The 10,554-nt window shown below is 45.6% G+C and overlaps 2 protein-coding genes across 2 annotated transcripts; both read right to left on the bottom strand.

The window, feature by feature from the left end:
* Nucleotides 1–73: 73 nt before the first annotated feature.
* On the bottom strand, nucleotides 74–793 carry LOC115765108 (fork head domain transcription factor slp1-like; the record flags this gene model as incomplete). The annotated part of the gene is made up of 1 exon (XM_030708492.1): nucleotides 74–793. A coding segment is annotated over exon 1 (720 nt), but the record flags the coding sequence as incomplete, so codon positions are not given.
* Nucleotides 794–6,442: 5,649 nt separating this feature from the next.
* LOC115765107 lies at nucleotides 6,443–10,454 on the bottom strand. The gene is made up of 2 exons (XM_030708491.1): nucleotides 9,894–10,454; nucleotides 6,443–9,746 (listed from the first exon to the last, which is right to left on the bottom strand). Exons 1-2 carry the CDS (start codon nucleotides 10,452–10,454, stop codon nucleotides 6,729–6,731), a joined length of 3,579 nt encoding a protein of 1,192 aa, XP_030564351.1. The 3' UTR covers nucleotides 6,443–6,728.
* Between the last annotated feature and the right edge of the window lie 100 nt (nucleotides 10,455–10,554).

Raw genomic sequence — 10,554 nt, 5'->3', positions numbered from 1 at the left:
CGGTGCCATTCGCATGTTGGTTGCCCTGCATCATGATTGGATGCTGCTGCGGCTGTGCCGGGTGGTGAGCTACATTCGGCATGATGGGGAAGTAGGCAGCGTGCGGCTTGAAGAGCTGCGCATACATTACAGCAACAGCAGCAGCGGCGGCGGCGTTCGGATTGCTGGCCAGTTGCTGATAAGGATGCGCATAGCCGTGGCTCTTGCCGTGACCTTGCAGAGCAGCCGCTGCCTTAGAGCGACTGAGTAGCGCGTTGTTGCTGCGCCGCAAACGGCCGGTTGTCTCGCCAATGGTCAGATCTTCGGCATACGGATCCAATGCCCAGTAGTGACCACGTCCCGGATCGTCCAAGGCGCGCGGCACGCGCACAAAGCACGGATTGAGACTCAGATTGTGGCGTATGGAGTTCTGCCAGACGCTCTTGTGATTCTGATAGTAGGCAAAATTATCGGCTATCCACTTGCAGATGCCGCTCAGCGTCAAACGCTTCTCCGGGCTCCTGCGTATGGCCATTACGATTAGGGCGCTGTACGTGAAGGCGGGCTTCACATCCGACTTGATGCTACCCCCACTGCTGCTGCCGCTGCTGCCGCTGCTGCTGCTGGCTGTGGGGGAAGTGGTGTTGCCGTCCTCGGAGGATGCATCCTCGGAGCTATTGCAGGAATCGCTTGGACTGGCGCTCAAATAATATTTGTGGGCCTCCCCTCCTTTGCCCTCCTCCTCCTCCAGGTGCGTGCTGGAGAGCAGAGAGCGTATGGAGAAGCTAGACTGGAAAACTGGCGCAGTATCCATTGAATATCACTGGAATTTGGTTAATATTCTCTACGTTGCTCTGCAGAGCGTGTGTCGCCCGTAAATGTTCTCAATTGACTGTGATAGACAACAATGTGGCTTGGGCTATTTATTGGGCATCTCGTGTACCGGGAATACGGAGTAAATGTGTGCAAGCTGTGGGATTACGTCTATATCCTGCGCCACAGATTAGCTGTTGGCTAATGCTGATATTTGCCAGCCGCCCTTCTAATCGTTACTGGGCCAAATATCGGGCTTTATAAAATGCAGATCAATGAAAGCCAAAGCCATGGGATTCATTCATTGATCCCAGCCGAAGTACATACACAGCTACTTAGTCAACGAATTTGCGAACAGTTTTTGGATTAGCTGAGCGCTTTTTAAATTGGATTAATTCTACCTGCCCGCCCAACTCCAACTCTCGACCCTCGACCCTTCCAGGATCCTCAATAACCATAACCCTTCGGCCCACGCAAATGTCTGCCCGCCTGTCTGCCTGCCTGCCTCGCATTCAGTCTATCAAATCGCGAAATATTTGTAAATGTTCGCGGTTCTCATCCTCTGTGATCTGTCGACTCCTGTACTTAGCATTTTCATTGGGAACTGCTTAAATTTCCTATAATTCGATACGTTTTTAGAATTAAAAACTAAACATTTTTAGTTTTAAATTTAATTTATTATTTTTTCCTTATTTTTTTTATTTCTCTTCTTATCTTTATTGTCATTATTATCATTATTAATATAATTATCATTATTTATTATCATAGTACTACAGAGTACACAAAGTATGAGCCAAAAAATTCTTAGATAGCGCAGGCTACTTTGACCTTCTTATAAGAATGTATTTGAAAATTCAAATGTACACTCAGTTTCCGGTTCCTTGTTTTCTCAGTTGCCTAATTGAATCAACCAACTCAGTCCACTCCTCTATCAAGGACAGCACATTGATTTTTATATCATGATACTCAAAAAAGTTTACTTTCTTTATGAATATATAATCCATTCTGAAATCAATAATGAAGATATGTTAGGCATACGCGTTAGGTTCTTCTCTACTGTGGGCTATGCATTTTTGTCTTTAATTTACACTCATATTTATATAGTAATTGCTGGAAAATGTGTACTGTTTTATGAATGTATGTGATATTTACGATGTGATTCAACGCCTGACTGACTGCAAGGTCCTCGCTAACAAATTAGTTGCAGTTGGCAGGAGTACATTATCAGTTTTTGGCCACCACATCTGTACGAAATACGGTCCCGGAACCGTAAACAGACCAAAAACCCAGTACCAGTACCACACCCAGACCCAAGACCCCCAGACCGAGACCACATTTCCACCCACTGCCACGGGCAGACCGAATTTAACAATTGCACGTTAGGGGCTAGACATAGACTGCATTATCCGTGGCATCCAAGGTGTCTATATAACAGCATATGAGTAGTTTATATGTGTGTGCAAGTCACATGCATACATACATACATGTACATATGTACGTGCATGTGGTATATACTGACTGATATTTACCTGTCTACTTGCCTCGCCAATTGTCTGTGCGCACTGCTAAAATTATGTAATACATTCTGTAGTTGTACATGTCCCGACACACACACACATACAGAGAGAGAGTGAGAGAGAGAGAGAGGCTAGCTAGTGTGTCTACTTATGAATACCCTGTAATAGTTTACTAGCTGCAATTGCTCATCTTTAAAACATCAACTGCTGCCTTTTGAATATAGAATGAATTTATTTCGCTTATCTGTAATCCATTTAACTAAATAAAATGCTTGGCTTGGCATTAAAAGCTTAACTCTCAACAAATATCACAGTAGACTCTAACTTTAACGAACGGAATTGAGTGAACGCCTTCAAAAACCACATTGAACAAAATGTTTTGAATTATATTCCATAAAACCAAAATTTCGGAATCTTTTTAGGCATTTCTTTAAATGTAAAATTATTGGCAGTTTATCATTAAAATTTAAATGTTTAAAGAATATGTTACTGCATATAAGAAATTAAATTTAAAGTAAAAACTAAAACTAAAAACTATATTAAATTTGCTAAAATATCTTTATATGAACATATTAGTTACTATTAATATGAGCATATGAATATATTTTCATAAATTTTATACAATTCATAGCAAATTTGCAAAAATATGTTGTGTTTTTATTAATAATAATGAAAAGATATTTTATTAAAAATTAAAATTTGCCTTAAATTATACTCCAAGCATTTTGGCATCTTGCAATTTTCTTTAGTAATGAACATTTTTATGAGTCTTAAGTTTTTTGGGAAACTAAAAAATAAAATGTTATTACACCAGACAGAGCTGTAATGTAAAAACATATTCAGAAAAATATATTGGAGAGCAAAATATTAATAATACAAGTAAATTAATAGTAATAATAGTAGAAAGACATTCAGTGGAGATATTATATTATTTAAATAAATTAATAATAAAAACTAAATAAATAAATATATATAAATTTCTTTTACTTAAACAAATAAATTTTTTTTTTGTAAATGTTGAGTCAGAAGCATAAACTGAGTTTCTTTTATTAATATTTGTATTCGCTGAACTACATTTTCCAAATGTTTTACAGCGTATCTCAGAGTTAGGCATTGCTTGTGCGTTTTTTTTATTGTTTGTCTTAAAAGCGTTGCGACGAGACCCATAAAATGCCAAACACGCTCATTAGTTGTTCAGTGTGTGTGTGTGCGTCTTTGCATGTGTGTAAATGTGGCTGCTTTGGACACAAAAATGCAGAATTACATTGCTCCATAAAGCGGGCTGTAAACAAAAGTCAAAATTGCATCTAGAACAAGATTATCCATGCCATATAATGTCATATCTCTTTGTTGCAAGTATGTGTGTGTGTGTGTGTTTACAGGTGCGAATGCGAGTGTGTTTGCATGCGTGGGGTAACTGTCGCCTATTTGCATGTGTGTAATTGCAACGGGCACAAACCCATATATATATGTATATATATATATTTATATATAAATATATATATATACCTGTACATACGAATCGGAGTAAAGTAGCAAATGGAATGCAGTCAGAAATACCAACTAAAGTATATACTCACATGCATGTACTGTGTGTGTGATGCCATATGGTGGCATATGTATGCATGTATGTGTACATATGTAAGCTTAATGTAAGGGTATGTAAGCGGCAGGGACGCGGATATGAACGTGCCGCGTGGATACGGATACCCCGTTGCTGTTGTTGTTGTTGTTGTTGTTGTTGCTGCTGCTGGTGCTATTGTTTTTTGTTGTTTCTGCGTGTCCTGCTGGCTTAACGATAACATTGTGGCAATTTTATTTGCCCACAATCTGTTGTTATTCCTCGAGTACGAATACGTAGCCAGCAACTGCAGGCTCTGGCCGCGGCAAGAGAGACTTGCCAACAGGAAGGAAGAGAACGAATTTCAGCGGAAGGAAACACTAAAATGTTACTTTAAATAAATTGCACTACTCGTACACCGAACCTCTATTATTTTCTCCTAAGGGAGGCCATTGCATTGGCAATGGCGTCGCCACCGCCACCGACACCGACACCGACCCAGGGGTGACATGGACAACCACAAGCCACATTGCCATCCAGCAGAGATACTTCTTTGTAGTATGTGCATATGTGTATCTATAGATACACCCGGTAACTACCCACATATGTGTGCGAGTGTGTGTGTGCGTGTGTGAGTGTGGGCGACCGAGTACATGTGAGTACAACCCATTCGATGCATTTATTTATTTGGACACTCTGACGCCCCCGCGGAGGCAGCTAAATTTACGAGCCATTTTAATCGATCTAAAATTAAAATCGCATGCATAGCAACCCCCTAAAATGTACCTAACTACAATTTTGCATTTTACCAATGGCATCCCAATACAGTACAAATCGTACCCCTCACCTCCCTTCAAAACTCACATGCATGCTTTTAAGTCCCTGGACTGGAGCACTTATTGTATATCAATTTCAACTACAACACATTTTGAATTTCTATAAAGAAAATAAACAGTAAATAATACTTTATAAAAAAAAAAACACTTTTTATGTAAGAAGATTTACGACTTACCAGTACATCTTAAAAGTATCTCTCGCTTCACATTTGTTTGTAATAGAGCGCTTTCAGAGCTCTATCAAAAATATATTCTTTGGATTTCTTACTTCCAATGCCGCACAGAATTTAAAACAAATAATAGGAAATATCCCTAGCTCTAGAAAGTAGTCTATATTTGAAATTGCCTTTATAATAATAAAACATGTTTTAATATCAGAATTATTATTCGTAATTTAAGAAATATTACCTCAAGTTAGTTTTCAAAAATATTACATTTCTGAAATAAAAAAAAAAGATTTTTTTTCTTTAAAATTGGGTTCATGGCTTTCTAGACTTGATGGCAAAATTAAACTTTGTTAGCAAGCCGTTTTCATTTGGGTAAAAATTCCTTAAGTGATATAAATTGCTTCTAAAATTAAGAAAAAATGCTCCGAAAGTAGCGTAAGCCACTGTAATATTTCGCAGCAAAAGTTCTATTCGATTTGACGAGCGATTATATACTCTCTTTAGTATTCCCATACGTGTTAAATTATAATATGCATATAATTATTGGACACTTCCACACAACTTATATACCACATCGTCTTCCGCTAAGACTTTACTTACAAACCCTACGTACAGGGATTCGAACCAGCAACCTGCTTGATTTCGCAACTTTTCCAACAATAAAAGTTAAAAGTCGATTTCGCAACTTGTTTAACAATAAAAGCTAACAAAAAAACCAAACTAAGGCAAGAGGCTATAATTAAAGACAAATAATCTCGACCTGTCTACCAAGGCTGTTCGTATCCCAGGTCCTTATTGTTCAGTTGGAACGGCTACTCAGCTTATATCTCCAGTTTGTAGTAATTGAGTTGGAATGATCTACATAGATCTCTGAGCCTTTTTAGGTTAACACTTTTTCTTCACCCATATGCCCAAATAGAAAAAAGTCATTGTTATGTTTTATATTTTTCATGATATTTTATTGCAAACATATATAGCTTAAATATGAGTTGAAGGTATTTGCCTGGTTACTGCTTCAGAACTATCCCACTATGTGATACTCTAGGATTCTCGTAAAAGAAGACAACAAAAAAAAAACCGTTTGTTAATCTACATAGAAAGATCATATATATCGATTAAGTAAATGGTAATCAGTTTTGTTTTCCCCATTGAAAACATTTTATCGTTGACTCATTCATGTTTTTATGTTTATCATACAATACACTTGGGGTTTCCTGGGGTCGCGGTACGAATCAATCTATATAAAAAAAAAAAAAAAAAAAAAAAAAAAAAAAAAAACACGACATTACCCACACATATCTATGTTAAGTATGCGCTTAGAGGCTATGCTTACATAATCGAGTATCACTAACAATATATCGTTATTAATCATATATTTTAAATTTTATTATTCATTCTTCATTATAATTATAATAAGTATTATTATTATTCAATTCTCTACAATTTCATGCTTGTACACAAAACAACAGTTTTTATAAATACAAGTTAAAAAAAAAAAAAATAGGGGTTTTCATTATTATATTTATATATATGTATATATATATATATATGTGTGTGTATATATAGAAAAAAAAAATGCTAGTTGATCCATCTAATATTTTATATTAGCCTAGTAAAAGTATTGTTTATAATGAGCGCTGGCGAGCCAAGCTGCAGTTTGGATTGCGAATTTTCTGATATCTTCTCCTCCGATCGATAAGTCGTTGACCGATTTATCGATTAATATCGATTATGATTATGAGCAATGCTGTAGTAGTCCTAAGTTTTAGCCTGATATTGCATTAATGAATTTGTTGTCCACGACGATCCTTCAGTGATAAAATGCCAGCGCCTTGGCATAGTACGAGGTACATGGTCATGATATGCGATCTGGAGACTGCCGCTGGCTCTGCCCCGCCTCCTCGCCAGCCGTCTGCTTGTGCATATGTGTGTGTGCATGCGTATGCGTCGACTGGCCATCGTACTCGGGCGATCCGGAACCGGATCCGGAACGTGGTCGCAAACCCATTAGCGAGCTGCTATCGCAACCTCCACGTGCGCCCACCGGCGGTGTTATCGAGTGTTGCGAATTTGAATCGGAAGAGGTTCGCCTGCAGAAGGGGCTCAGCGCAGTGGCGCCGGCCAGCATGTGCGGCGTCAAGTGGTGGAAGCGCGGCAGTCTGTGAAGTCCGGGGAAGAGCAGTGGATTGCCGGCATGGTTGAGCAGCAGGCGCGGATCGGTTGCCGCAATGAAGGCATTTGCATTCGCATTTGCCTCCGCACCGAATCCGCCGGTCACCTGACCATGTCCATGGCCCGCAGCGAAGCGATGCTGCAGCGCCTCAAAGCACAGCGGCATGCTCAGCCCATGGGCGCCAGCGCAGATGCGTGCCAGAAGCTCAGCCTGAATGCTGCTGGGCATGCCGCCAGCTGCGGTAACGGGCACGCCAGCAGGGCCGCCAGCGCCAGCGACGCCACCAGCACTGCCAAATACCTTGTTATTGTTGATGCTCATCAGCTCCAGCAGCGGATCCGGTGGCAGCAGCACATTATTGTGCTCATCGCTGGTGGAGAGCAGCTTGCGATGCAAGTTGAGGTTCGAGCTGTGCCGGTCGCGGCTGCGCTTCGATGGAAACGCCGCATTGCAACCGTCTATGTTGCATTTGTGGTGGAGCTTCAGATGGACGCTTTGGTAGTGGGTCTTCAGGTGGAAGTGATTCTGAAAGATGTCGCCGCAGGCGGTGCATTTCAATGGGTTCTCCTTGTCAATGGGCACCTCTGGTTCTGGTTCCGGTTCTGGTTCTGGTTCTGGCTCCGGCTCGGGTTCGCGCTCTGGCTCTGCCTTGATGCTGCCATTGGAGTCGCCACCCTTGCCCGACATATTTTCAGTTATAATAACGTTGTTGTTGTTGGTGCTGCTCTCCTCGACCGCTGCACGTCCAAAGACATGCTCATCCTCGCCAAGCAGCTCCTGCTTGATGCGCAAATAACGATTCTCGTCCGCATCGGCGCCATATGTGAGCGCCAGCTCGTCCAGCGGCTCCTGCTTGATAACTGAGCCACTGGCCGTGCTAAGCGATAGATCCAGGGTGCCAGCGCCCTCATCTTGCAGAGTATTTGTATTTCTCGATGTTGGCAGCTGCTGCTGCACATTTGTCTGCAGTTCGCGCTCCTGCCTCTGCTCCTGATTTTGCTGCTCCTCCTCCTCCTCCTCTAGCTCCATTTTTATCAGCGACTTGGCCTCACTGGTGTAGGGCGTTAGCGGGGGCGAGGGTATCGCCTTGGTGGACTCAGTGGAGCTGGTTAACACCTCGGTTTCTTTGGCTGTGGCAGCGCCCAGTTGGGCTCTTCGAGGCGCATCCGTATCCGCTGCCTCCGTATCGGCTTCGTCGTTGAGCTTGATCTTCTTAATGGACAAGTCGGCGGCCACGTCGTAGTTATCCAGCGAATTGTCGCAAGAATTCTCATCGGATTGCACGGTGCAGCGCACAGGATTTTGGCTTTTGCGCTTTCGCTTGCTGGCCGGCGTCTGGCCGAGTGCGTGCGCTGAATCCGTGAGGCTCTGTGAATCCTCGTGTTGCTCATCGGGCTCCGGGCATGGCTCCGGCTCGGCCTTGCTCGGACAGGGGCTGGGCTGTTGTTGCTCTTTGGTTTGGCTGTGACTGTGGCTATGACTGTGACTGTGACTGTGACTGTGATTGTGACTGTGACTGAGACTGTGACTGGAGATGGCGGATGTGGAGCGCTCATCGCTTTCGTTGCCGTTGTCCAGCATGTAATCATCGTGGCTGTGCTTGTCCTTGTCGGGTATGCTGTCCAGCTCATCGCCTACAACCACAATGCCATCACCATCGGGATCGTCATCATCATCGTCGCCATCACCATCGCCATCCGCCTCGTCGTCGTCATCATCGTCATCCGGCATGTGTATGCCCACCTCGAGTATCTCATCATCATCATCATCGTCATCGCCCGCCTCGAGCGCCGCCTTGCGCCGCTGACCCTCGTACCGCCCGAGCATGCCATTGTTGTCCATATAGGATCGCTGCAAATACTCCTGACCGGCGCCATGCTTCAGCTCCATGCCACCCAGCGCATGATGGCGCAGATCCGGCGGCGGCGTCAACAACGGGAAACTACCGAACGGCCCCAGGCCCGCCATGATGCCATTGGGCGCCTGCAGCAGCAGCGGATGCGGCTGAGCGCTGCGTCCATCGTGCGGCGAGATCTTGCGCCGCAAATGCGGCGAATGGAGCTTCGGATTCGGATTGGCGCTGTGCCGATTGCGTGAACGTCTCGAGCTGAACATCATGCTGCAGCCATCGACGGTGCACTTGTGCATCTCGCGCAGATGCACCGCCGAGAAATGGATCTTGAGCGCTCCCTTGTCGCAGAAGGTCTTCAGGCAAACATTGCACTGGACGCGCTTTTTTCCGGTCACCGGATTGATGAACTGTGTACCCAAATTGGCTGGCATCGAGCCCCATTGCCGCTTGCTGCCCGGCGAGTGTCCCGATTTGCGGCTCGCACGCAAATTCGAGCCCGAGCCCGAACCCGAAGCCAAAGCCAGCCGAGTCATGCGCTGTGAACTGCTTGCCGGCTGTATGCCGGAGGCGCTGGACGAGGAACAGCTGCTGTTCGACTTGTCGCCAGCAACGGCGGCGGCCAGATGACGCACCTTGCTGGCGCTCGTGTCCTCCGGCGATGTGGGCTGCGTTACCTTGTGATGGTGCGAATGCGAGTGCTGGTGATACTGGCTGTGACTGTGTCCGTGACCGTGACTGTGACTGTGGTTCATCTGTGCATGATTTGGCGAGTGCGGCCCATGGCCATGACTATGTTCTGCTGCCGACACCTGATTGTTGTTGGACTGCTGCGGCTGCTGTTGGTGCTGCTGCGGCTGTTGCTGGTGCTGCGGTGGCGGCGGTGGGGGTGGCGGTGGCGGCAAGTGATACGGCAGCGGATGCCCGGCCATGGCCATTGCGCTAAAGAACTGATTACTCTGGGCGGCAGCAGCAGCAGCTGCCGCAGCGGCAGCCACCGCGGCGCTCTTCTCCCCGGGCGTGGTGGCTTCATTAATGCGACGTCGTGCCTGCGCCAGCACCGCCGCCTGCTGTACCGCCTGCTGCTGCAGATGTACGGCCTGCTGGTGCTGATGGTGCACAAAGTCTGTGGGGCCGGGCGGCGCCCCGAAGGCGCCCAGCGTGGACGAGTTGATTTTGCGAAAGTCAAAGGGCTGCATATTCTGCAGATCGCTCAGCGGATTCAGGTGCGCTGCGCTCATGCTCGTCGCTGGCGGCGATGTGCCGGAGCCGGAGATGTTGCGCTCCCTCTCTCTTTCCCTCTCCCTGTCCCTGTCTCGGTCGCGATCCCGTTCCGTTGGCGAAGGCGAGGGCGGGTTGCGAAAGTAGCTGGCGGAGAGCTTCTGATGCAGCTGCGAGTGCAAGTGCAGAAAGTGGGCGCTCATGCACTGCGACTGGGACTGGGAATGGGACTGCGACTGTGGATGGGACTGGGACTGGGTCTGGGACTGGGTTTGGGATTGGCCACGCGTCGGCAGCGGCAGAGGCAACGGTGGCGAGCTGCGTCGACTGGGTGTCATAACCATGGAACAGCCGTTGGGACTCCTCACACGCTCCGCAGCGGAGCGCCTGAGGTGCTCAATATGCAGTCGATGGTCATGATGTCCGGGCGGCAGCGGA

This window comes from Drosophila novamexicana, unplaced genomic scaffold (genome assembly GCF_003285875.2).
Source record: "Drosophila novamexicana strain 15010-1031.04,08,12 unplaced genomic scaffold, DnovRS2.1 tig00000932-arrow-arrow-pilon, whole genome shotgun sequence".
Classification (NCBI taxonomy): domain Eukaryota; kingdom Metazoa; phylum Arthropoda; class Insecta; order Diptera; family Drosophilidae; genus Drosophila; species Drosophila novamexicana.
Note: the sequence above shows the minus strand (reverse complement) of the source record. Positions and strands in the feature narration are given on the sequence as shown.